At 32.4% G+C, this 27,328-nt stretch overlaps 2 protein-coding genes across 10 annotated transcripts; both read left to right on the top strand.

Annotated features, from left to right (window-relative positions):
- The first annotated feature begins 242 nt into the window (after positions 1-242).
- Positions 243-19,612, top strand: LOC137811420 (transcription factor jumonji (jmjC) domain-containing protein). 4 transcript variants are annotated; one of them, XR_016518638.1, is made up of 33 exons: positions 243-1,893; positions 3,266-3,323; positions 4,284-4,406; positions 4,659-4,716; positions 4,807-4,943; positions 7,529-7,690; positions 7,779-7,865; positions 8,631-8,804; positions 9,067-9,219; positions 9,315-9,506; positions 9,586-9,651; positions 9,771-9,866; positions 10,738-10,824; positions 11,116-11,232; positions 11,316-11,523; positions 11,639-11,703; positions 11,881-11,939; positions 12,033-12,164; positions 12,444-12,594; positions 12,684-13,019; positions 13,386-13,580; positions 14,837-14,898; positions 15,317-15,395; positions 15,898-16,047; positions 16,125-16,258; positions 17,127-17,244; positions 17,334-17,407; positions 17,878-18,022; positions 18,125-18,274; positions 18,443-18,538; positions 18,616-18,711; positions 18,815-19,002; positions 19,273-19,612. XR_016518638.1 is itself a non-coding variant. In XM_068613165.2 (33 exons), exons 1-33 carry the CDS (start codon positions 572-574, stop codon positions 19,502-19,504), a joined length of 5,481 nt encoding a protein of 1,826 aa, XP_068469266.2. In that variant the 5' UTR covers positions 243-571; the 3' UTR covers positions 19,505-19,612. The 4 variants fall into 4 exon arrangements, 2 of the variants coding, with proteins under 2 accessions (XP_068469266.2, XP_090154702.1); XM_068613165.2 differs by having other exon boundaries at positions 13,407-13,580; XM_090298576.1 differs by having other exon boundaries at positions 344-1,893; positions 9,596-9,651; positions 13,407-13,580.
- A 1,871-nt stretch (positions 19,613-21,483) lies between these two features.
- LOC137811419 (Polynucleotidyl transferase, ribonuclease H-like superfamily protein) lies at positions 21,484-24,785 on the top strand. Of its 6 annotated transcripts, none has more exons than XM_068613160.1 (8): positions 21,484-21,565; positions 21,711-21,868; positions 21,951-22,008; positions 22,680-22,748; positions 22,815-22,910; positions 23,273-23,365; positions 24,183-24,261; positions 24,410-24,785. In XM_068613160.1, exons 2-7 carry the CDS (start codon positions 21,720-21,722, stop codon positions 24,234-24,236), a joined length of 519 nt encoding a protein of 172 aa, XP_068469261.1. In that variant the 5' UTR covers positions 21,484-21,565; positions 21,711-21,719; the 3' UTR covers positions 24,237-24,261; positions 24,410-24,785. The 6 variants fall into 6 exon arrangements, with proteins under 6 accessions (XP_068469261.1, XP_068469265.1, XP_068469259.1 ...); XM_068613164.1 differs by having other exon boundaries at positions 21,491-21,592; positions 21,753-21,868; XM_068613158.2 differs by having other exon boundaries at positions 21,491-21,592.
- The last annotated feature ends 2,543 nt before the right edge of the window (positions 24,786-27,328 follow it).

Below are 27,328 nucleotides of genomic sequence, written 5' to 3'. Positions count from 1 at the left end.
TGGTATTTTGCCTTCTAGATTTTCTATTTTAGAAACACACTTTGCTTTCTAAACCATCTGAAAACCTTTTTGCTTTATGAAATCTCTATTCCGGAATCATAAAAAATTATCAAAGATAATTTTGATATTTCAAAGATAGGGGTGCGGAAAGAAAAATGTAGAATTGCAGGAAAAGTTACCCTGGCCTATGTTTGGCCCGAGTGAGTGTGAGCATAACCTAACCCAACCAAACCAACAAAAGTATCTAGATGAGGAGTTATGTTTGGAAAGAAGTCTTCCCGTGAGATACGGCAGAGTAGAGAGAAGCTATATATTATTAATTAATTTAATATCAGACGAAACCAAATCAAAGGCACTGTAGACAGGACAAGACTCCACTCCATCTTCGTGTCTTCATTGCGCTGCTATTGCTGCTGCTGCTACTGCCACTGCCACTGCACTTCGCCAAAAGGTAAACCAAACTGCAACCTCTCTCCGCTACTCGCTTTTGCTTGGCGCTTAGCAAGTTAGTTAGTTAGTTATCTTTCAAGTGTTCGCATTGATGAATTGGTTGGCGGTGGTGATAGAGTAGATGGGGAAGGGAAAACCTAGGGCCGTGGAGAAAGGTGTGGTAGGACCTAGTTTCAGTGTTGCATCATCGAGTATTCCTGCAGGGCCTGTGTATTACCCTACTGAAGATGAATTCAAGGATCCTTTAGAGTATATATACAAGATTAGACCAGAAGCTGAGCCTTATGGAATTTGTAAGATTGTGCCTCCCAAGAGTTGGAAACCCCCTTTTGCTTTGGATCTGCACTCTTTCACTTTCCCTACCAAGACTCAGGCCATTCACAAGCTCCAGGCTCGCCCTGCTTCATGTGACTCCAAGACCTTTGACTTGGACTACTCTAGGTTTTTGAAGGATCACTCTAGCAAGAAGTCCAGGAAAAGGGTTGTGTTCGAGGGGGCGGAGCTCGACTTGTGTAAGCTGTTCAATGCCGTGAAGCGCTATGGTGGTTATGATAAGGTTGTTGATGGGAAGAAGTGGGGGGATGTTGCCCGGTTTGTGAGGTCCAGTGGGAAGATTACGGATTGCGCTAAGCATGTGCTTTGTCAGCTGTACCGAGAACATTTGTATGATTACGAGAATTTTTATAACCAGATGAATCAAGGGACAGAAAAGAGTTGTAAGAAAAGCTTGTATGAGGAACAGAAGAGTGATTGTGGGGCGAAACCTTTGGTGTCGAAGAGGGTTCACAAGAGTGTCGATTGTTCGAAACCGAAGGATGGTAAAGTGCAAGGAGAAGAGCATGATCAGATTTGTGAACAATGTAAAAGTGGTCTGCATGGGGAGCTCATGCTTTTGTGTGATAGGTGTGATAAGGGATGGCATACATATTGTCTTTCCCCGCCATTGAAGCAAATTCCTCTGGGAAATTGGTATTGTTTTAACTGCTTGAATTCTGATGGGGACAGCTTTGGTTTTGTGCCCGGGAAGCACTATTCGTTGGAAGCTTTTAGACGGAAAGCGGATATGTCAAGGAGGAGATGGTTTGGATCAGGGCCTGTTTCAAGAGTGCAAATTGAGAAAAAGTTTTGGGATATTGTGGAGGGATTGGTTGGTGAGGTTGATGTCATGTATGGGAATGACTTGGATACATCTGTTTATGGGAGTGGTTTTCCACGTGTAGCTGATCAGAAACCAGAATCAATTGATGACAAATTATGGGAAGAATACTCAGCTAACCCTTGGAATCTTAATAACCTGCCTAAGTTGAAAGGTTCAATGCTCCGAGCTGTTCATCACAATATCACCGGTGTCATGGTACCCTGGCTATATATTGGGATGCTATTCTCATCCTTTTGCTGGCATTTTGAGGATCACTGCTTTTACTCAATGAATTACCTGCACTGGTATGCCTTACTTTTATTCATTTGTGCTGCTCTTGTACACTTATCTTCTTTTCTGTAATATACATTATAACAGCGCCAAGCTACCAATTCTTGTTTGTTTCAATATAATAGAACCCTTTCTTTCAGGAGTTATGTTTTTTTTTATGTATGTTAGTAGGATAATTTATGGCCATGTAGAATGAACCTAACATGTTCAATGGATCATAACACGATCACAGGAACAAGATTTGGTCGTATTAGGGAAAATTTAACTGTAGCAAACTTGTTAGTAATGATGTGTGTGCACTTTGATGTTCCACATAAACTTGTTGGTTAAATCCAATATCAAGAATATTATGAAAGCGATCATGGAGGTTTGAACTTGTGAACTGAGTCAAATTATCCAAACCTCTATCCACTAGCTCAATCCTAGTGGCTTGATAATATTCTCAGTTTGAGAACACAAAAGCTTTCCTAGCAAAATATGGGATCAACATAACTACAGAAGTGCTCTGTGTATATTCTTATACCAACAGGTAGTTATATTCTTCCAAATTTTCTACCTGAGCATGTTCTCATTTGCTTGGTATTAGAGCAATTCCATAAAACACACTTTCTCTGAGCATGGCTTATTGCATACAGAAAATTCAATGTCAATCTGCCAAATTTTTTGTGTCAATAGGATTCTAAATTATCTCAATAGTATGTTTAGCTTGGTGGTGACTCAACAAAACTGCATATTTTTACTTGAAAAATTGGAAACAATTCAATTGCTGCTTCATAGGCTCCGTTGAAACCTAATCGTTTACAATTGACCCACCACCACTCCAAACACATTTAATCATCAACTACTACCTACATTCAATTAACATAGATGTTTAGTTCCAAAAAGGAAGAACGAATAAATGATTTTTCTATAATAGTCAAATGAGTCTGTTTCAAATTTTCTCCTCATGCAGAAACATCATTATTGTTTAAATTCGTGTGGCTTCTACATTCTAATGTGAAATTCTTATAATTTTGGACTATAACAATTTTTTTTTTCCTTTCAGAAAAGCTCAGAAATCTCTGCTACACTTAACCTGTAGCCTTGTATTTTGCTGAAAACTTAAATTTGGCTCACAATGTTTTTTGTAGTTCAAAAGAATTCATGAATTTTGCATTTCATTTAATCTGCTTTTCTTTTGTTTTTCTTTCTGCATTTGAGGTTTTTTTTTACCACTGCATTTCTGAAGTTTTGCTTATGCTTGGTGTCATGGAACCTCAACTGCCAGCATTTGCAATGTTTTTAGATCTTTAATTTTTTTTAAATATATATTTGGGTTCATGAGAGTTATGCGGCTCAGTTTATTCCCCCTCCCGCAATTCAGTTCTGATTTCTATTTTGTTCTAGGGGAGAAGCAAAGTGCTGGTACAGTGTGCCTGGTAGTCAAGTCAGTGCTTTTGAGAAGGTAGGTCGTGGGTACCTCTTATATCTATACATTACTTTTACTTTTTTATATTTTCTTTAAAAGAAGTGATTTAATTGACTCTCTTTTTTCCTGCTGCTTCTTCGAACCTTGCACTTGTGTAGGATTAAAAATTTGCCACAGAACCACCAAATTTATTGTCATACTTGACATCGCTGCCCATTTGTTTACCTGTGTTGATTTTCCAGTGTCTTAGCACACAAACACTTGCGTGCACACTGTAACTGTGGGTGCACAAGGTGTGTGTGCATGGCAAAGAAGTATCATTTTTTTATGAATAGAATTTATGAAGAGGGAATAGTTTCAAATGGATTTTTCTCATTCATTAAAATTGTGCTATTTTATACGGAATACAAAGATAACCATAAAACTTCTCTCCTTTTCCTAACATGTAAATAAAGTTGTCAATTGTATAAACAAACTATTAGTCATGAAATGATATTATTAATCTGGGCAGCTATATGGTCAAGATTTTATGTAGTGGTTCCATGTGATATAAAATATGGTCATGATAAGTGTAAACTGCTAAACATGTGTTAAATCTCCCACATTGAAATCCAAAATTTGAATTTTTTGATATTTATCTTCGGGAGTATATTTATAAAGTAGTTCAATTAAATTAGTGGTTCTCTAAAGGTATTTTTAGATGTAGTTATTTTTAGGAGGGGTTAATCTTTCAATAATTTGAATTAATATTTTATTTAAAATTGTGAACATTTTTCAAAATAAAATGTAATCATGTAATCTTCCAATCATCCATCATTATTTTTTAAGGACATTTTATCACTCCCAGTTGAAAATTTCCTCCCCTCCTTTCCCTACAAACCCAACATTATTATTTAATGATTATTTAAATAAAATGATGGATTCCAAACATTTCATAATTTGTTAATTTTAAGTAATTCATTGACAATGATAGTAAAATGATCCACTTCCTTGTAGGTGATGAGAAACAGTCTTCCCGATCTTTTTGATGCACAACCTGATCTGCTTTTTCAGCTTGTTACTATGCTAAACCCATCTGTATTGCAAGAAAATGGAGTTCCTGTCTACAGTACACTTCAGGTATCATTTAGGGGCTTATGATATGATATCCAAATAAATAAGTAATCCACAATAATACTTATAATTTAATTAGGTGGAATATTGTGGGTTGCAGTTGAGGTTCTCTTACACTTAAAGGTTCTAATACACTTATTGTCCTCCATGTATGTTTTCAGTAAATGAATACAGCTGTGTTCTTTTGCTTGTCATTTACTTCTCTTCTTTATATATATTTAATCTCTGACACGTTACTTTTCTTTTGATGTTTACCAGGAGCCTGGGAATTTTGTTATTACCTTCCCGAGGTCTTACCATGGAGGTTTCAATCTTGGTATGCAATTTTATTTTTGTCTTCATCCAAAATTGCTAGCTTAAATATAATCTGAAGTGTGTCATACTTTGTATTTGTTTGTGCTCTCAGGTTTAAATTGTGCAGAGGCAGTCAATTTTGCTCCTGCCGACTGGCTACCACATGGTGCTTTTGGAGCTGATCTCTATCAGCGGTATCACAAAACTGCTGTCTTATCTCATGAGGAGCTTCTTTGTGTAGTGGCCCAGGTTTGCACATTGTTATGACTTTGTTACATTCGTTAATGCAATAATTTGTTGATGAGATAAAAATCTAAGAGGGTGTTTGGTTTATTTTCTTGTTTACCTTTTCAGTTTATTTGTTTTCACTATGATTACCAAGAGGCATTTGGTTTGAGAAAAAAATTATTGTTTTCGTTGAGTTTCCCATTTTCAAAAGTTTGAATTGTTTTCTATATCCTGTACAATCAATAAAAAGTTGTTTCATGAACAAACTTTTGAGAAACAGGAAACATAGAAAATAATGAATTTTTTTCATGATTTCCAATTCAAACTTTTAAAAAGGAAACTAAGAGAAAAACACAGTTTTTTTTGTAATTAAAAGTGAAAATATAAAATGTTTTTCTCAAACCAAACAGCACCTAAAACGCAACCTTTTTTTCACCTTATTTATTTTTTCCAAAATTTTGTGGAAGAATTGTTAGTTTTCACCATTTGGTCTTCAAATTTTGAGATCAAGGAATAGAATGAAAACATGGTTGCAATTTTTACAATAAGGGAAAATATAAACTGAAAACAAGAAAACAAGCCAAACATGCCCTAATATTTGAGGTATCAATTTTTGATTCAAGTGTAGTAAACAAAGTACAATTTACATGTAAATTTTTGAATATATGTAAAAATTGTAAATTGTTATATAAAAGTAAATAATTTAAATATTCATAAATTTAAAAATTCTAATTAGAAAATCCTTTTGTATTAAATGTAAATAGTATTATTATATAGTTTGTTTATTATAAATAACTATATATTTTTGTATTAAAAAATTATTTTATTAATTATTATTATTTAATTTTATTAAAATATTTGTGTTAGTTAAATTTATTTTATAACTAATATTTGTAATGAAGTCTACTTTTTATTAATGAAAAATGTAATAAAACGTGAAACCCTAAAATAAAAAGGGCAAATTTTGAAAAAAATCCAATGCCGAGCTGGCTTTACCTTTGGTTCTCTTCATTTCAAGGAGAGAAGAAATTTACTGTTCACACTTATATCCTCTCCTCCTCTTCTCCACAAAACCCATAGAAACAAACAGACCTTAAAGGATATGTGTAAGCTCCAGTCTGGATATAGAGAATATTTGGTGACAAATTATTGCATTATGGGTTTGTACCAAAATCTTGAAAGATTTTGACCTATGGCATTTGGTTGGTGTGATTGGTGATCCTGGTTTGGTTTGAAGTGAAATTGGCTTTTACAGCAACACAGACACTCCCACTTTGTTGACCTACTGTCCCCATAAATGATTCCACTGACACGTCCAAGTTAAATACTACCTTGCTCTCTCAACTTTTGCTTTTCTCCCTTTAATTTCACCTTTTTTTACTGGCATTAATGAGTTACGTAAACTTTCTAAAATACCACTTTTTTTGGTTTAAGCTGGTTATTGGTTATGAAAAAAGTGTCCATGCCTCCATAAGAAGAAGATCCACACGTAAAGAATAGGGCAACCAAATTGACATTGTTTAATAAATAATGCTTTTGATGTTCCCATTACCACGTACTTGCCTTTAAAGATATAAGATATCAAAAAACCCTTGGCAGTTCATATTATAAGTATATATTTTTGTCTTGTCTTTAGCAATAACGAAATGAGGTGGCTGATTTAATTTGTTGTTTCTCGCGGGCAAAGAAGGAATGGTGGAAACAAGTGACCCAGTCGATTTAACTTTTGCAATCACGATGAAAAGTGGCAGCTTAAAGCCAAAAGTTTAAGTGAAGTGTGTGCAGAAAATATGAAATTAAGGATGTGAGAGATTCATCTAGTGTTGAATTACGAGTAGTGGAACCCAGTAGCAAATGAACCAAGTGTTGAATCTAGAAGCAGAAGAACCAAGGAGGGGGTTTGGGACTGTTGTTTGCAGAGGAGTAGAAAAAAAGATGGAGATGAATGGTGGAATGAATGAGGTCAGGGCCTTAATCCGATGGGTCAACTGAATGGGTTAGATTTCTTAGATTTAAAAAAAGAGTTCTTGATCACATCAAACTATGTCGAGAGTGTGATCAAGAATGCCAAGGCTGGGGAAGGTCGTACAGTTATGCAATCTTGTGAGTAAAAGGTCACAATTTGCATTACTGTGCCAGCTAACTAAAGTAATCTTGACTTATGTTTTTATTATTATTTTTTATCATATAACAATAACAGCAAAAACTCAGCCTTACCTGCCATGTGGGGTTGGCTTTGTGAATCGATGATGCCATATTGTTCATTTGTTGTATTGTAACTGCAACTGATTACAGAAAAAAAGTATTGTGCACCCTTTTTGGGGGAAGAAGGGGGTAGGGCATTGTAAACTGTGATGGCTCCCAAGGTGGTCACCTACTTTGCTTGAGCCATAATGAAACATAAATTTGTCTGAACTGGTATCTGATGTAAAGTCTTCTAAGATTGTTTTGACTTGTTTATGTTGTTTCTAGATTTCCTTGTTTATGAAGATTTATTATTATTCTTTTTTAAATCTGAAAGTGCTCTAATGTTTTTCAGATAAAAAATGTTTATTTGTTGATTAATCTTGTTTACTCTCTTACATGTTCATTTTCATCATTTTCAGTATGGTGAAGTTGATGGCAGGGTGTCGTCTTATTTGAAGAACGAATTGTTGAGAATATCAGTTAAAGAAAAATCTCGTAGAGAGAAACTTTGGAAACATGGTATTATTAAGTCTTCTCGCATGGCTCCTCGAAAATGTCCCCAATTTGTGGGAACTGAAGAAGTATGATTTTTTTTTTACCAATGGTAATATAAAATGATTAACTCATGGCTTTGATATTTCTGATTGTGTTTACTGGTGCGTTTTGTAGGATCCAGCATGCATCATATGCCAACAATATCTCTATCTCTCTGCTGTTGTATGTGGTTGCAGGCCATCAGCTTTTGTCTGTCTAGAGGTAAATGCATTAGATTGAGATATTGAGGTATTGATGATCAAATAATGTAAATATGTAATTGCCATCATCAATTCATCTTCCAGCAATGCATCAATGTCACCAAGAATGTATGTAATATCCATTTTCATAGCTGAATAGTACTTCTTATTAGTTTCAGCCTAAGATTGGATGTACCCAATGGAATTTTAAGTTCTTAAGATAGCCACTCAAGTTAAGTGGGTTCTCTTCAACATTCTGCCCTATGAGAAGTGTGAATGTATCAGAAAACCAGCCTTTCCCTGGAAAAGAGCTTATGGGTTGTCTGTTTTTTTCTTATGTAAGTGAAAATAAGTAAACTGGACTATGCACTTCTGTTTCTGCTGTTAAGGAATGAAGGGAAAGGAATTGTATTGTTACGTGACAGATATAAGTTGGTTAGTTGAGTACCATTTATGGTATTAAGTGTCTGGCATCTACCTCATGGTGTTTATCTCTCCCCATCTTTTCCTCTCTCTCTCTCTCTCTCTCTCTCTCTCTCTTTGTTTCTAACAGAAGTTAGCACTGTGTTTGTACCTGGTTATTTTTTGTTCTTCTAAAGATGCACACAGACATGCTAGAAATTCCCAATCCATGTGTCAAGTAGGATTAGGCATTATAGGTGATAGAAAATATTTGTATTATTGATATTATTGTGATTGGGAGTCACTTGACAGATTCAGATTTCTTCAGTTTGTTCCCTTAGGGTGGTGTTTTATTATTGACTGAATTTAGTTTTCTCTCTTGCAGCACTGGGAACACCTTTGTGAGTGCAAAACTGTTAAACTGCGTCTTCTCTATCGTCATTCACTTGCAGAATTGTATGACTTTGCCTATTCTATGGACAAATATACTTCTGAGGACAAAGCTGAGTGTAGAAGTATGAAAAAGCAGCCTTCATGTCTCAGTGCTTTGACCAAAAAGGTAATATATACAATGCATATTTTTTTAACCCTCTAAAATTTCCAAATTCTAGTATTGTTTCCTATAGTTGGATTTACTTATCTCTCTGCAATCAAAATATATGATGTCCCCTTTCTATATCTTTGACTGTGCTGCTCTCTTGTAAGTGATAATGTTTTATTTTTCCATTAAATTATTTAACATAATACTTGAATTCTGATGTATACATTTGTGATTTTAGAAAAACTACCATTTCCTTCTGAAACTCCCTGTATGTGTGTAGGTGAAAGGTAGCTCCATTACTTTTGCTCAACTTGCTACAGAGTGGCTTCTGCAGTCTAGTACTATTCTGCAGAATGTTTTTTTGCAAGATGCATTTGTTACTGCACTAAGGAAAGCTGAACAATTTCTTTGGGCTGGTTCTGAGATGGATTCTGTGAGTTCTATCTGTTTATTACTTTTTAAATACTCTTGTATATACACACCGTCATATACTTGACTTAGTTAGTTCTGCTTCTTTTTAAAATGTAGGTACGAGACATGGTAAGGAATTTGCTTCAAGCTCAGGAATGGGCAGAAGGGATAAGAGACTGTGTAACAAAAATTGAGTTATGGCTGTGTCATCGTGACTCCAGTGTAAAGAAGGTTCATTTAGAATTCGTTGATGAGTTGCTGAAATTTAGTCCTGTGCCTTGCAATGAGCCTTGTTATCATAAACTGAAGGTGCTTTTCTTAACAAACTGTTAATGCCTTTGGTAGTTGCCTTTTTCTGCCTTTTTTTGGTTAATTTATATTGATGCAGGAGTATGCAGAGGAAACAAGGTTGTTCGTTCAGGAGTTTGATACTGCTTTGTCGATGTGTTTAAATGTACTTTCTCCTGGACTCATCACACGTCTTTAATGCATAACTTTATATTGATAGCACTTATATCTGGTAACAATTTATGGTCTTGCTAATTATAATTTGACTAAAATTATTTTTTGCAGATGTCTGAGTTGGAACTTTTATACTCCAAAGCTTGTGGCTTACCCCTCTACGTGAAAGAAAATAAGAAATTGGAAGGGAAAATTTCTTCAACGAAGGTAGATGTTTCCTTACATGATAGTTTGTCACATTATTTTACTTTGCTGGTTCTACGCGTTATCTTTCATTTATATTGTTTATATTTTGAAACTCTTTTCTCTCCAAAATGTAATTTTCTTATATACTAAGTTACGGGATATATATTTTTTTTATCAAAATGTGTTTTGTCACAACTTAAATAAGAGTCCATCTTTCCCTCCCAGAATTGAATCTGATCTGGAAAGTTATCACTGCTGGTCCAGTTTTTGCTCATGATGAAAATAATCTGGAAGTTCCATAGCCCTTTACTGGTAATGTGAGACTACCAAGACTGTTATCCCTTGTTCATCCTGATGGTATGAAAATGACAGTGATTGAGTCTCTGTCAGATAATTCATAGTTAGTGACTCTTAGAATTTTGAATTAGAGCCTAACTCAGGCCCACCAAACTGACTTGGGATTTCAACAAAATCCCTCTTGTGCATAAGAGGTGGCAATTATGTGTAGGAGGACAATAAGTCACCTCCACAAACAATATAACTTGCAAAATGTAAAAACAAAGGGACAAAAGTGATCAACATCACCTTCTAATCTTTAAATGTGAGTAAACCCTAAAAAATACCGTGTACTAAAACACAAATTTAAAATAATTTTATCTTCAAAATATAGAGAGCTAATAGTTGTTGTGGAAAGAGTTCACCTGATTTTTATTCATCTTGTTTTATTTGTGAGTCCATCTCTATCCTAGGTACAAAGATTGGCTCATGTTTTTAACTGCCCCAATTTTTGTGCTTGAGCTACTGTTCAATTTTGATGTACTGCTGGCTCTTGTTGATTTATGCAGTGTTTTATTTTTCATGTTGCTAACATTATTTCTGTGAGACTCGTCAGGCATGGCTGGATAGTGTCAGAAAGTGCCTCTCAGCAAGACAGCCTGCTACACTACATGTTGATGTTCTTTATAAACTAAAAGCGGAGGTAATGAGAACCCTGGAAACTACACAGGCTTTGTTAATTTCTCAAGCCTTGCTCCTGCAAACATAAAGTTCATGTGTGGCAGTTATCAATAACAGAGGAAAATAATTTAACCAGCCACTTTGACTTGTTTTGGTTGAAGTGGTTTTTAAATTTAATTATCTGGATAAGTCATTCATTTTTAAATTAGGTGTTTCACATTTATGTGAGTAATATGTCATACACAGACACAACATGCATGTGCATTACTCAAGTTACTTACAGAATATAATATGAAATTCATGCTTTCAATAGTTTTTGGATCTTCAAGTTCAACTCCCGGAGATAAATTTGCTTCAGAATCTACTAAATCAAGCTGAATCTTGTAGTGCTCAATGTCATGATATGTTAGAAGGACCTATGAATCTCAAGGTTTGCTTTGAGTTTTTTTCATCTCTTTTTGTTATTGTATGATGGTTAAAAGACATAGCTTAATTAACTAAGGAACCTTGCAGAATGTTGGTTTGCTGCTTAAGGAATGGGAAAATTTTGCAGTTGATGTACCAGAGCTCAAGCTTCTAAGGCAATACCATTTGGATACCGTTTCATGGGTTTCCCACTTTAATGATGTTTTAGGGAGAGTTCACATGCAGGAAGATCAGCATAATGCAGTTGATGAATTGAATAGTATTTTTGAAGCTGGTTTATCTTTGAAAATTCAAGGTATTCGGGAATGTTGCAGCGTTATATTGGTTAAGATTTTCATTTTCAAGACCCATGGATTTATTTATTTTCTTGTTAGTTTACTCTGCCTCAAGGTTTGATTTATATTTCTCAGTTGATGAGTTGCCATTGGTTGAGATTGAGCTGAAGAAAGCTAACTGCCGGGAAAAGGCTGTGAAGGTAAGCTTTTATATTTAATCATTCTAATACTGTTTTTTCATGCCTCTCCCTGTCTTTTTTTAATATGAAAAAATAAAAGGTTTCTTAGTAAGCAGGGGCTAATAAATTGCCATGTTAAAGGCCCAGGCAGTTCTTTTATCTATGAAATCTGATTGAAATTATGTGAAATTGGTACAGGCACATGATTTTAAGATGCCTTTGGAATTCATCCAGCAACTGTTGAAGGAGGCCACCATGTAATTTTAAACTCCCTTTCCTAATCTGAACTGGCACATTAGGTTTTTATTTATTTCTAGTTTCAACCATTTGGTTTTGTTATTGATTTTCAGGCTTCAAATTGAGGGAGAGAAACAATTTGTCAATTTATCTTGCATGCTTACTGTTGCCATTCCTTGGGAGGAAAGGGCTAAAGAGATGCTTTCACATGAGGCTTCTATTTCGGACTTTGAGGGCATGATCAGGTTCAACAATGCTGGAGTTGTTTTATGTTTATAGTTTCAATAAGATTATACTTGAAGAGAACTTGAAAAAAAAAGGAATTGAATATATTCAGTGTGTATGTAATGCAAGTTTTATAGGCTAAGTGACTAAACATATTCAAAGAAATAGGGAAAGTAATATAAAGAGGGGAGTACGGAAATTAGGAAAGAGAACAAATGGACCCTACTAATAACAAGATTTTATCCAATTTACAATTATTTTGGCTAATGGTAAGTTTGCTTTCGATCTTTCTTTTACAGAGCTTCAGAGAACATATTTGTTATTCTTCCTTCACTTAATGATGTCAAGGATGCATTATCAGGAGCTAATTCCTGGTTAAAGAATTCTAAACCGTATTTCGTCTCTTCTATGCGGGCTTCAGATTCTTCACAGAATGTTGAGGACTTACAGGTTCTTATTTTGTTCTGTTTGTTATGTTGATTTAAGTTTACTGAAAACATAATCATTATGAATATGACAATTTGATTGTCTACTTCTAGATGTTGGTTTCTCAATCGAAGCATCTTAAAGTATCATTTAAAGAAAGAGGGATGCTTGAATTGGTTTTGAAGAACTGCAGAACATGGGAGCATGAAGCATGTTCTGTACTAAATGATGCCCAGTGCTTATTTGAACTGGAAAACTCTCTGCATGAAATAGACAGCGGTTTAATGTGTAAAGTGGAAGATTTGATTGTAAGAATCCAATCCACCACAGAATCCGGTATATCGCTTGGTTTTGACTTCAATGAGATTTCAAAACTTCAAGCATCTAGTTCTACGCTGCAATGGTGCAAAAGGGCCTTGTCTTTCTCCAATTGCTCTCCTTCTTTAGAGGTTACTATTTCTCTCTAGTGACAGTTTCTGTTATAGTCATGCATTTTCACAAATGTATAATCATATGGTTTCTTACTCCACCCTTTTAGTGCTTGACTGCTGCCTTCAACATGTACATGCTTCTGCTAATTATTTTCTTATTGCTATTCAACTACACATGAAATTTTTACTGTGTTAATAATTTTTTTTCACCAATATTTTTCTTTGTCAATTCTTATTTTCCCTTTTCTTTACATGGGCATAAATAAAACTTGATTTGGGATAAAAGATCAGGTGTTTGACAACTGTTTGGGAGTAAAGAACATGGCCTTTTTAATGGAGCTTGCTAAGGATTAATCTTGTTTAATTTCCTTTGTTGTTGATTAGAGATGCTTGCTGATCATGTAGGACGTTTTGGAGGTTGCAGAAGGTCTTTCTCATTCATCTGTTTCTGGGGCTCTGTTGAAACTATTGATAGGTGGGCTTGAATGGCTTAGGAAGGCATTAGAGGCGATTTCTCGTCCTTGTAATTCTAGAAGACGCAAGTTGACTGACGTACAAGCTATTCTTACTGATTATAAGGTACTAGGTTATGTAATTTTCTGCTTAGTGTATTTGTTATTTTAATAAGTGATTACTTGTTTTGTTTGATTTATTAAATAAAGTGGCCATATTCTTGTTTGTGTAGAAATTTATATATAATTTGTAAAGGTAAACTTGAGTGAAATGAATAGAGTATCGTTTTTTAGGTATTTAAAACCCTTATTTTAGAAGAAAAAGGAAATAGTACAGAGGTTGTGAAATAATGTCAAAAGAGAAAATTGGTTTTTAGTTTTTAGGTTGGTTTTTGAATCATGCTTACAAATCAGACCCCCTGTGCCGGGGCTTGGTAGATTTTTGCTTTAGGACATACCTATGTATATGGTATCTTCCTCATGATTGGTTCGGGGGAATTTCCATTTCTTATAGACAGAGACTTGTCAGCCTTTGGTGTACTCTTGAAGCTTTCTTTTCCTCGTTTTTCATCTCCTGTTCTGGGAATATCCTATCCTCTTTCTAGTTTTACTTTTCCCTAATATTTTTAATAAAAAGGCTAAATTTTATGTTCTGTTCGGTTTAGGTTATTTTGTGTATTTGGTTGGAGTAGAATGTTCTCGTAGTCACATCTTCAAAACTAAAATGTTTGCTCTTAAATGCCTTTGAATTGGATTGAGTGCTGTTATGTGCATTACTGTTTCAAAGGGGTTCCTTCCTATTACTGATACACGGAGACTGAATAACACAACTGAACAACTGTGTTGTATTCTCAATATTTTTTACTTCCTTTTGATTTCGTTGTCTTTTGTTTTATCCTTCCCCAAGCTGTAGTCTTGTCATGTTATATAGTGTCTTTTCCCATAGAAAATAAAGTGGTTGTTATCTGATCTAATTTCATTTTAGTGTATGATTCCTTTACTTACACAGACTGAACAACTTTCTGTTGTTTTCTCAATATTTTATTTTTCACTTCCTTCTGGTTTCAAGTCTTTTTTTTCTCTCCTTTTCCCCAGCTATATTCTTATCTTGTCATAAAATGTCTTTTTCCATAGAACATAGAGTGGTTGTTATCTCTCTCAACTAATTTTATGTTAGTGTATGGTTTTAATTATTTAATTAAATTTACGACCTCATCTTTTTTCAAATCATTAACAAAATTTCTGATTGATAAAAGACATTGATTTATGGAACTTTGAAGAGAGAGAAAAGTTGGGGTGAAAACGTTCAAGCTTTTTCTCACAGTGGTTGGAAAAAATTGTTTTGGCACATACAGCTTACATCTACAAATTTTTTTTCTGCAGACTATTAATATGACCTTTACAGCAGTAAATATTCAACTTGAAGAGGCCATTGGAAAACATAAGTAAGTCTAATTTGTTTGTTGTAAAATCAAGAGTATCATTTATGTTAGTTTGATTTGTTTCTAGTCTTCTAAATGACAATTTACCTTTATGTGGTTTTTATGTTGATCTGTTCTATTCTTGTAATTTTTATTGTCTTCCCTCTTCATTAATGTTTCAATTAAATATTCAGATATTACTTTTGCACTTCTGAATGCTTTTATAACCTTGTATTGTAGTTATTGCCATTTCCAATTTGAGTCTATACCTTTCAATATTACTTTTTGAACTATGTCTGTCTCTCTGTATGCATAATCTCGGTAAAGAATATATTGCTTAATCACGTAGAACACTGGGACGGAGTGGATGAAGACTGTTGCTTTTCCAAATTTTTTTCGTTTAAATATTTGATATGCTTAACTGTATTTTATTTCTGTTTAGGTTGTGGCAAGAGCAAGTGTGCCAGTTTTTTGGTCTAAGTCTTAGAGAACGATCTTGGTCTTCAATATTGCAGCTCAAGGTATATTTTCTGGGTGTGTTGTGGGTGGCCTTTATGTGTGATTATTGATCAATTGATTGACTTAGGTGCCACTACAAAACTATGATTCTCTTTTTGTACGTCTAAGCTTCTGTATCGTTTGTAAAAAAAGTACTGATCACTGTGGTCGGGATATTCCTTATATTTTAGACGAATTGTATGTGCGGTGGTTTACTTTCTTCATTTTTCTAATTGTAGATTTACTTTTAGCCTTAAGGTTTGTTTTTATTTCCTTTGTAGCTTGTACATTATATTTTGCAGCACCATTTTTTTTAAGTATTTTCTTTCAATTTATTTTAATTATGTGCATATTCTTAGTTTGCATGTAGTATCAAGTTTATTTGTTCATTAGTTATGAATATTATTATTGAAAAAGCTTAAAGCTTTCACGCTAGTTGTGGAGTCTTTACCAGTTTGTTTTATTTTACGACTTGACATATCAGTGTTCACTTGCACAGCTCTGACGTTATTTGCTTACTTCCAGGAATATGGAGATACCATTGCCTTTAGTTGCTCTGAACTGGATTTGGTTTTATCTGAAGTTAAGAAGGTGGAAAATTGGAAGAGCACATGCATGGATAAACTAGGAACTTTATTCCAAGATGAAAATTTGCTACTTCATGCACTGGAGAAGGTTTTGATTTAGCCATTTTTTTTTTTGCATGATCCATTCACGTATCACATACTCAGGACATTGGTTTATATTTTCAGATGAAACAGACCCTAGATAGATCGATCTTTATGTATGACAAATTGCAAAATCTGAAGGAACCAAACCTATGTATCTGCTGCTTTGATGATTCTGAAGATCAGGAATTTCTTACTTGTTCCACTTGTATGGACTGGTAAAGTACATCTTTTCTTGTTTCTAAAAATAGGAGTTCCATAGCTCTGAATAATATATCAGGCAATAGCTTATGAGACTTGATATACATACAATACAACAATTTCGTTCAATAAATTGTACAATGTCAAATTTTGTGTCTATTACTCTCCATATCATTAATAATGTTTCAAATTTCTCTTTCTTCATTTTACAAATTGTTTTATTGTTTGTTATACAAGTAACATTTTTCATAGCTTATAATCTTCATGTAAGTGGAACAGTGTTGATAAGGAAATATCTCATCATGTCTTAGATTATCCTCTAGGATTTGTTTCCCTAACTATCTACTATTAGGATTAGTATAATACGAGAATACGAGTTCATGCTCTTGGTTTTATGTACATATCAACACATTGTAATACTTTTTAGTTAATATCAGTTAGTGTTTCATTTTCATTCATTTGCCTTCCTTCCTCTTTACCCAAAACCACTGATTTTGAACATGGTATCAGAATGTTACCTTACCATCACCTGTGACCTATGGACTACAATTCCACTGCCATGTTCCAAAAAGTATGAAACTGTTTTGTGTCCAATAACTTTGTTCTTTAATTCCAAGTAGTCACTTAACCTGCCCTATTGTCATTCTGACAAGATCTTCCTCTCTTTTCATCACTGGTTCTGTCAAAAACTCAAGATATACTCTCTACAATGTTGCTTTTTTTATTAAGGAAATAATTGTCATTCAAACGTTGCTTTTCTGATTAAGGAAATAATTGTCATTCAGTCTGAAAAATTTGTTGTTTCCATACTTATGTTAATTTGTTTCATTGTTAAGAAAACACTGATTAATTTGTTTGGTGCATCAATATCTTTCATATGGACAGCTATCATCTGCAATGTGTTGGACTAACAGAAAAAGACGTGGCCGTTGAAAACTACCAGTGCCCATATTGTGAAATTCTAAGGGGTGAATTTTGTTATCATAATGGAGGTGCTCTCCTGGTAGGATATCGTGTCATCTTAGCAGTAGTCAGCTTGTGTCTCATTCTTTCAGAAACTTATTTGTACATCTATTCTTTTGCTTTATGCAGAGGTTTGAGAAGAAGCGTGTTGAATTGAAAGTTCTTACTGAACTCATGTCTGATGCGGAAAATTTCTGTTTATGGTAATGTGGTTCACATTAAATGATTATGTACAGCATGTATAATGACATTATTTTTTCTTGGATTTTCAAATGCTGATATTTTGTATAGATACAAAATAGACATTATGACTTTTGTATATTTATAGTACGTTTTTTATGAAACGACATATATTTCTGCAGTTTCTTTCTTTGTTCTCTCTTATTTTCTATATTGTTTAGGAGGTGGTATTCTATAGGAGTCTTGGACCTTCTTCATATATGTTGGAAAATTTGTAAATAGATTCTAGGTTCGTTGTATAGACCAACAAAATCATGCAATTAAAGTGATTAGGATAAGTGTATTTCTTTGGTCTAGATAATTCAGGTGTGTTGTGCAGTTTCGGCACATGGATTCCATCATGTACCTCATGTTTCCTCTACCTTTAACTATCCTCACTGTAGATTTTTTATTATCTTGTAATTTGTCTATCTTGTGTATGTTGTATGTACAGGATTGATGAAAGAGATGTTTTGAGTGAACTTGTTGAGAAAGCCCTTTCATGCAAATCTTTCTTGAAAGAAATTGTAATCCTTGCATCTGCTAATGTTGGTCAAGATATTTGCGTCATCTCTGAAAAATTGGCCACTGCTGTAAAGGCATGTATTTATTTATTTATTTTTATCTGTCTATTTCCTGTATTATTTCACTTAACTGGAGCATGATTGTTATAATTGAGTTAATTTGCTTATTACATACAGGCTTGCAATGTGGCTGTTGTCTATGATCAGAACGATATTTGTGACCTTGAGCTGACTTTAGCAAAAAACTCGTGGAAAGTTCAAGTCAATAGATTATTAAATGGTGTACCAAAGCCCACTATCCAGCATATTCAGAAGCATCTGAAGGAGGTATGTGCTATTATTGCCTAGGTTTATATTTTTTTTGGCGTGCACTGAAAAACCAAGATATGCCTGCCCCCTGTTTTATTTTAGAACTTATTCACTTTTCTGCTTTTATAAAATTTATTGCCAATATAAACAACTTTGAACGTACTGAAATGTCCAAGTGCTTGACAGGGACTTGCTATGGGCATATCACCTGAAGATCACTATATGTTGAAAATTACACAAGTGAATACCTTAGGTTTGCAGTGGGCAGAACTAGCCAAAAAGGTTTTTTTTTTTTTCCTTTGGTGATTCTTATCTGTCCTTTATTACACTGGCTGACTTTTAATTTTAAATATGAACAGGTGGCATCGGATTCTGGGGCACTCAGCCTGGATAAAGTTCTTGAACTTGTAGTGGAAGGTGAAAAGTTGCCTGTTGATGCGAATGAGGAACTAAGGGTAAGAGATTGGTCACTTCTTTATTTGTTAAAATTGAGACATTTTTATTTACATCATGATTTTGTTAAGATTATAATCAAGTATTGATTTTTGTTCACAATAGATGTTAAGGGCACGATGCATGCTTTACTGCATTTGTCGAAAGCCCTTCGATCCAGAAAGGATGATTGCATGTTGCCATTGTAATGAGTGGTATCACTTTGATTGCATGAAACTGCCATGCACAAGAGAGGTCTACATTTGTCCCGCGTGTACCCCATGTACAGAAGGATTACTTCCAAACCATGACAGGTCTGTTTATTGTATTCGTCTCCAAATTAGTTTGAGAGCAGTTTTTATATTCACTTTGGGATTGCTTGAAAATTTTAAAATATTATCTTCTAGCCAGCATTTTAAAAAGATTATTAGTTGTCAACTCCATTTTATCAGCAGAAAAATACATTGTGTTGCATCACCATAGAATGTCTGAAAGAATGGTTCTATCATGTATTTCTGCCAGGGGCTATCATTTTGCAATTATTTTTTGGTATTTTTTTATTGATTATCTTCTATGCTTTGCAGATTAACTAGTGGTAAATTTGAGGAGCCTAAAACCCCGTCTCCCAGGCATTCAAACCCTAGAAAGAAACAGAAGAGAGATGTGCCCAATCTCACATGTGATCAAGATAGTGAGTGTAGGTATCCGAGTGGGATAGAATGTCTAAGGTGGCAAAATCGAAAGCCTTTCAGAAGAGCAGCTAAGAAACGTATTGAACTTCGAAGTCTTTCTCCATTTCTTTGCATTCAACGATAGCTAAACATAGTAGACAATCATTGGTCATTAAATTGATTCAATTGATTTTTATTGTGTCATCTAGGTCATTTTTAATCCATCTAAATGTGAAAATCTCATTTTTAGTTTCTTGTTGCCTGCATTTGATTTGAGGACTGGACTTAATAGGTTAAAGATGGCGTGAATTAACGTAGGAACCATTAGTTTTTATACAGCTGACAAAATTAGGAAAGATTTTGATAGAGTTCAATTAGTTTTTATGGTGTAAATTAGATAAAACACTGGTGAGAATCATTATTTATCCACATCAGTTATAAAGCATGCATAACTAATGGGTCCATGTACTGTATATAAGGTTTTTACATTAATATTTAATCATAAATTGTCATGATGACTTTTAAAATAATGGTGTAATTTTCTGTGTATAGTAATTAAATTCTTTTGCCGAAAGACCTAATCTGAAGTTTCATTTGTAATGTATATATTGGGATTTTGTAAAATTGGTTTCTAAGACTATGCCTTTATATATTGTCTACAATATAAGGAGAAATAAGGTTGCATTGGTGGTAAAAGGGGTAAAAAATCACACATTCCAAAAATTTAATCTGACTTGTTAAATTAATTATTTATAGGAGACAAAAATATGGGTGTCGGATCGTTGTATTCCCTAAAATTGACTCCACTGTTATGAGTGAAGTATAATATTTGAATTAATGTTTCTCATTGGCCTTTGGTAGTTTTCTTTTATCAAATATGATTTCAATTAAATAATGCAAAAAATAAACAACAAATGAAACTTAAAACCCTTTCCAAATCCGAATCTTTAAACTCTTCCAAATAACGTAAAATTATTTAATATTTTTTACTATTTTTAAAATTGACAAAAAAAATATCAATGCTTTTATCTTACTTATTGTATTATTTCCTTTTTTTTACCTGCCCCGTGATAGGGGAGTTAGTTTTTATATAAAACACTCTTGTGAAAAAAAAAAATCGTAATGAGAAGAAGTAAAAGAGTGGTGGAAATAGTAAACCCAAAATGGAATAATGTGACTTTCAAATTAAATTTGAAAAATATTTTATGGGTAAGAAAATAACTTTTAAACTTATACAAAATATAAATTTGTATTTTGAAATGTAAATTTTGTATTTCAAATTATAAAATTTAGTATAAAAAATTTAATTTAAAATTGTAAAATTCAGATATTTTTTACAAAATATGGAGCTGCCATAAGAAATTATAAAAGTGCAGTAAGAGCTCATGGACAATAATGGAGGGGTAACAGTTAGTTTATAATTCAGTTAGTTATTAATTGTAATTAGCCAGTTAATTGTGTTGGTATGTTTTTTTTATTAGAAACTCAACTCAACTGCGTTGAGAATGATTGCTCCCTCATTATTCAGTCTTTTTATAGATAAATTTGAAATAAGTAAACTTTAAAGTAATAACTTATTTTAAAAAATAATAGGATTTGTTCATTAAAAATGAATAAAATTACTTATTTTTCTTATATATATCTATCCGCATTTTTTCTCCTGCTTACTATGATAGAAATTTAACTTACATATAAAAATAATTTTGGATAATAGATATTCAACATACATATAAAACTAATCTTGAATGGTAGAAATTTAGCCTACATACAGAAATATTTTTGTATAAGTGAAAGTTGTATAATTTTGGTTTGAGTTTTTTTTTTCTTTAAGTTTTTTTTTCTTTTTTCAGTTATTTGAAATGAAGTGTAAAAAAAAGAAAATGGAAGTTATTTTATTTGATAAAGTAAGATTTGGTCTCACGGTAAATGTATGCTTTTTTTCTATTGCTATGTTTTTTTATTAAAATGAAGAATTAAAAAAAATGTATTTTAAGAAAAATAGAGAAATCAATTTGCATATAAAAACTGTAATTTAAAAAATTAAAATAATATAAGAAAAAATTTATGTAAAAAAAATTCTCCTTATATATAATTATATATATATAGGAAAAGATATTCAGTTTTTAAAATAAAAAAAGGACAAAGAAACTCAACCTATGCTGTTGGTGTGGTTGGTCGGTCCTGGTGGAAGAGAAGAGAGGCCGAGGTAACTGCGACGACATTTCTTGAGCAGGTTTCTTTAGTTTTAGTTACGCTTTTGCTCTCTGATTAATAATAAAAACCCTAGACTCAGGCTCATAATTATTCATTTACTTATCCGATTCCGAATGAATGCTAATACAAAATTATAGGTAGATGAAATGAGGCATGTGAAGCCCTTGCAGTTGTTTCAGGATTTGACGAATTCAACCCACACGCAACGCGGAAGGTTGCTTGGTTTGGATGTCGGAGAGAAATATGTTGGCCTTGCTCTTTCTGACTTTGACAACAAAATTGCTTCACCTTTCAGGTACCACTATTTCACACTCTTGCTAAAATACAACCTTTTGTTATTTCCTAACACTAAACACTTGCAATCTGTAATGCCACAGCGTTCTCGTCAGGAAGAAGTCAAATATCAGTTTAATGGCTTCTGATTTTGCGAATCTGGTGAGCTTCTTCTGTCCTTTGAATTCAAATTAAACTTATATATAGTTGTAAAGTATGTTAATTGAGTTCTTGAGGCTCTTAACTTGAACTTAGCCATAAGTGCACGCTATCTGCACCCGCTTTACTACTTGTTTTGTACAACTATATTATGTCCTTATCTTTGCATACATCCAATTTTACATTTTACTCTGCTTCCCTGTTGTGGCACCATTGAACTCTTGCCTCTTTCATCTGTGTCTTGAGAAAATATATACACTACATACTTGAGGCACATGAGATCCTTCACCAGTTCTGCATGTTTTCAAGTTCGGTGATCATTTTATCCTTTTGCCTATAAAAGAAAAATGACTATTTAATCTGTTTAGTAATGATTTTTTTTATTATTCATGTGAGATGTCTCTTCTATCTTAGATGAATGCTGATGATGTAAGTTTGCCCTTTCAAGTCAACAGTAGTCTGACAAAATTATGTTATGGGAATACTTAGTGTTTTCACTTGTACCATGTTCTACTTGTATGTTAGTTAGACTGACCCTTGGTCTAGTGTACACCAGAATGTATATGATAGATAGATTTATATATTTATTTTTATCATTTGTAGGTACAACCTACTGATTTGAATATATAATTCTCCCAAGCGTGTTATGATGACTTCAGCTGTTTTATATGTAGATATCTAAATATTCCCTGAAGGGCTTTGTTGTTGGCCTCCCTTTTGACAAACATCGGGTGTCTTGTGATGTGAGTGTCTTTTCATTATCATTCATATATTGTTGATTTTCCTGTACTCATACATTTTTTTTCCAGGCTGGGCTAGTGAAGGTCTTAATTAATAACCTCAGTAGAACAAAAATGCTTGAAGGAGTAGAGTATACATATTGGAATGAGTGCTTCACGTCAAAGGTGGGTTAACATGATTGCTATTATGAAACTTAATGAATTTACATTTGCCCCAGGCCATTTTTTCAAATTGACTCCAACCTCTCCCTTGGTTGGTGACTATCACTGTTGAAAGAAATAAATATCTATGAAGTGTGAATCGACTATTGAAGTTGAAAATTTCTACCCGGAACAAACAGATTTACATTAATACTTTTACAAAATAATGTGGTTAGATATAAGTGGAGAAAGATTAAGCTAATGAAGGAAAGAAATTTGAAAATCTGGATTGAAATAAGAGGCACGTTGTTCATAAAGTTACCAATTTCTTCCAGCGAATAAACTCAAACAATGAAACAAAATCTGAAGTAAAACTTTGTTTGCAGAATGTGGAATTGCTGTTAAAGCCTTTGAACTTGAATCATCCAGTACTCTCCAAGACTATTCTAGACAAGTTTGCAGCGGTAGGAATACTTCAAGTGAGTTTCTTTGCCCTGCTTCTTGACATAATCTGCTATTATGCTTCTCATGTTACTCATTTTGGTAAAGGCAATATGTTCTCTTCATTTGCAATTGTACTAAGGGTCTACTTGGACACGTTTCTCCATAAGAAATCTTAGGAGAGAAAAGGAAAAAGAAAAAAAGGAAATGGGTTTTCTCAAATTAAAATTGACTTATGTAAAAGTTAAAAACAAAAATTTAGAGAAGTTTTATGAAAGAGCTTCTACAAAATAGCTTATGTATAAACTAATTTTAGCTTCTGAAAAGACTCTTATTTTCTTCTTCTTAAATTGTCTCTTCTATATGTACTTTTAGAAGAGCTCGTCCAACAGACCATAAGCATAATAAAAGAGTATCAAGCCAGTGAGTCCTCAACTTGATATGTGTATATTTTTTCTGACGTAGGAAATGGTTTATTTGTTTTTCTTTTACATTTATAAGCCATATGTATGACAATGAAGGCCTTGAACCGAAAAATAAGTGATTCCTGGTCTACAATTATTGGTCCACATCCTCTACTAGATGGCCATCATCTGATCTGACTATTTATGCACTACAACACCAGTATATTCTGTCTGGTTTTCATGGGTCGGATAGAAATTAGATTAAATGGAAAAGTAATTATTTTTATTTGCAATTGGACAAATGGACCCTATTTTATTTGCAAGGGATTCTGAAGTTTAATCTGAACAATGTAAACATTTTGTTTAGATTTTTGTCATTTTAGGTTGTATGTTATGTTGAGCTATATAATTAGGTTTAGTTTACATCTACTTACATGTTTTTCTTTTCTAGGGGTACCTGGATTTTGTCAACAGGAAAATGAAGCTGACAGTGAGGAACTCTTAATTGTATTACTTTTCAAGCTTGCTATGTTAGTCTCTTTTCTTTTTTTGCCTTTACGTGATTGCTATTTCTTAAAACTAATGACTTGCTATGGTGGCTGTTCTCCTTTTTACTTTTGTGTAACTTTTCTCTTTATAGGTTTCACTTTATTTGATGAATTAATGTTCTTTCTACAGGTGTAGGCATGGATCACAAATCACAACTACCTCTGAATTAAAGGTTGGTTGGAAGGAAGTATAATGGATTTTAAATTTTCCTGTATTTGCTCTATTCTAAAGCTGAAATGGAAATAATCATGTTACTTTCAGTCATATTAGGATTAGTTTACAACCTTGATGAAAAACTTAGATGGGGAAGTTAACTTATGATTCATTATGATTTGATAAGAAGAGCTGCCACAAAACTTAGGTCTTGTATCTTCATTTCTGATTCCAATAGTAATTATAAAACAAAGGTTAGTAGTCTGTGCTGACTTTTTATCTAAAAACTGACGACAAAACTGTAGAATACACAACTTATTGGGATTAATTTGATACATTTTTCTTGCACTAAGTACTTGTATTTTTACTTTCATCACTGTTTATGAAATTATTCTTTTATTTATGAATTTATTTATTACATTGGAGGGAAAAGTTCTAGTGAGAGATTAAACTTCTAATATTACATCATATTTTTAGACTGTAACGGACTGAGATGAAAGCTCCGCACTAGGTAGATTCATTTATTCCATTGTAGATTGAGAAGATTTTGGTTAAACTATTTGAGGTACATTGGCACGTTATGTATGAATTGTAAAAAAAACAAAGACAGAAAAAAGGCTAGCAATTCCTAGAGACAATTTCTTATCATATGCACAAATATTTTAAAGAGTCATTGTATTCAGTTTTACTCTTGAATATGCAAAGAGGACACAAAAACACAATTTTTACATTGAAATAGACTGTCAGAATGATTTTAGTAGAAATCCGGCATCAACCAAAACATTATTGTATGAATTATGAAGAAATTATATTACGACCCAGAGGGTTTTTTTTACTCTTTTTTGTTACACGAGGTATATTAATAAAAAATAAAATATATGTAACTTTAATGTGAAATAATATTGTCGATCGATGAAAATGATGATAGAATTATAGTATTTTATTTGAGACAACAAAATATAAAACTTGATATTTTAATTTGGCACCCCCTCTACTGAATAAACAGAAAAAGTACAGCGTGTAATTATAGTAGCTAATATCATTAGAGTAATTGAATAATAAACTTGAAATATAATTTTTAAATTGTTAAAAGTATATTATTTATTAATATTAAAAAATATTTTTTAAAGTTACTTAATTAACTACTTATGCAATATAAAATTATACTTTTAAATATTTAAATATATGATATATAATATTTATTGTTTCGTTGATTACACAAACTTTCATGATTATTTGTCGTTAAAAGATATTATGATCTTTCATAATATAAATGGAAGTTTACTTCAATCTTATGACATCACTCACAAGGTGTTTCTTCTTGAACCAATCAAAGTTCCTCCACCCTCATTAAATACTTAGGATTAAATGTCTCATTTAATTTCATCTCATTCTGTAAAACTTTTTTTGGATCATATTATAGAAGAGTTATTCTACAAAATATTATTCAGAAATTTTACTTAAAAAACATTTTCTTGAATACATTTTATAAATTTCGAAAAGATCTTTTGAAAAAAACTTCCAGTAAAAGATAATTCAAAAGTTATGGGAAAAAGAAATAAACACAGTCTTTTTAAAAAGGGTGCATGAAATTTGTTGACAGGGTCACAATATATGAAAATGACTTTTCCACATCTACAGACCCAACTCAAAGTAATGTAATTTCTTTATTTTATTTGAGACTTATAATATTATTTACAACCCTTTTTGTTGTTTCTACTCACCTTTACGGCTTTGTAAACCCCACAATAAAGTATCATGCTTTTAACGTGGGATTTAAGTTTTTTTTTTGTATTTAAATTCTAATGTTCTATTATCTTTATACTATAGTTTACGATTAAAAAGGTTTACAAATCTCTTTATCTTAACCATTTCCATATTTTTTTTATCCAATGACTTTCATTCTATAATCAAATCAAATCCAATATGTATTTGTGTTTGAATTGGATGGTTTTGCTATTTAAACAATCCAAGAATATTAAAATAATTTTTAATACTATATATGATTACTATATTTTTTATAATAATTGATGAAATATCAATTAATATATTTTTATGATAATAATTTCAAATAATAAAATGAATAACCAATCCATATCAAATATCACATTTCCTGCAGAACCAATATCAAAATATACATTTTATTTGGTAGTTAAAAATACTTTAACAGTCTTATAGGAGCAGATATATAGTAGATAAATTTGATTGATATGAAAGGAAAACAAATTAATATTAATTGAGTTAAATTGTTGTTTACCAAAAGACCTCCACTTATATATTTTAAGAAGATGAAGTGCAAATCTAAATCGAAAAATGATTAACTATGAAGTAATAATATTTTTAAATGGAACAAATTTAAAAATAATTTAAACACATATAAACAAAACTTTAAATACGATTATTTATGAAGTAATTAAATTTTAAATAGAAATAACTTCAAACCATACAAAAAAAAATCCACATAACAAATATGTTTTCCTTGGTTAAATTATTCACATTATTTTACTCTAATAATGTATAATAACTGGAGTATAAGTAATTGAATAAATTATGTAAATATTTAAAAGGTTTATACAATTTCATTTCATGTTTATAAAAATTTTAAATTACTCAATAACATATTAATTATTATTTTCCTTGCTTTTTTATGCAATTATATTGATTGAGGGGATTTAATTTAATGCTAAAAGTATTTAAATATCAAACACAATCCATGCTTAATAATTCTAGCTTCATATTATATGCTTAATAATATAGTGCTTTATTTCTACAATTATTTAAAATTTATCCAAAAGTTAAACATTACAATTTCTTCAAGAAAAAAAAAAGTTGGATCGGGTGTTATAAGTTTGATAAGCAACAATTTCATTCCGTAAAGAGAACAGTGGCAAGAAA

Source organism: Phaseolus vulgaris, chromosome 2, assembly GCF_051622355.1.
Source record: "Phaseolus vulgaris cultivar YP4 chromosome 2, ASM5162235v1, whole genome shotgun sequence".
Taxonomy (NCBI): domain Eukaryota; kingdom Viridiplantae; phylum Streptophyta; class Magnoliopsida; order Fabales; family Fabaceae; genus Phaseolus; species Phaseolus vulgaris.
This window is presented reverse-complemented; position numbering and strand designations above follow the sequence as displayed.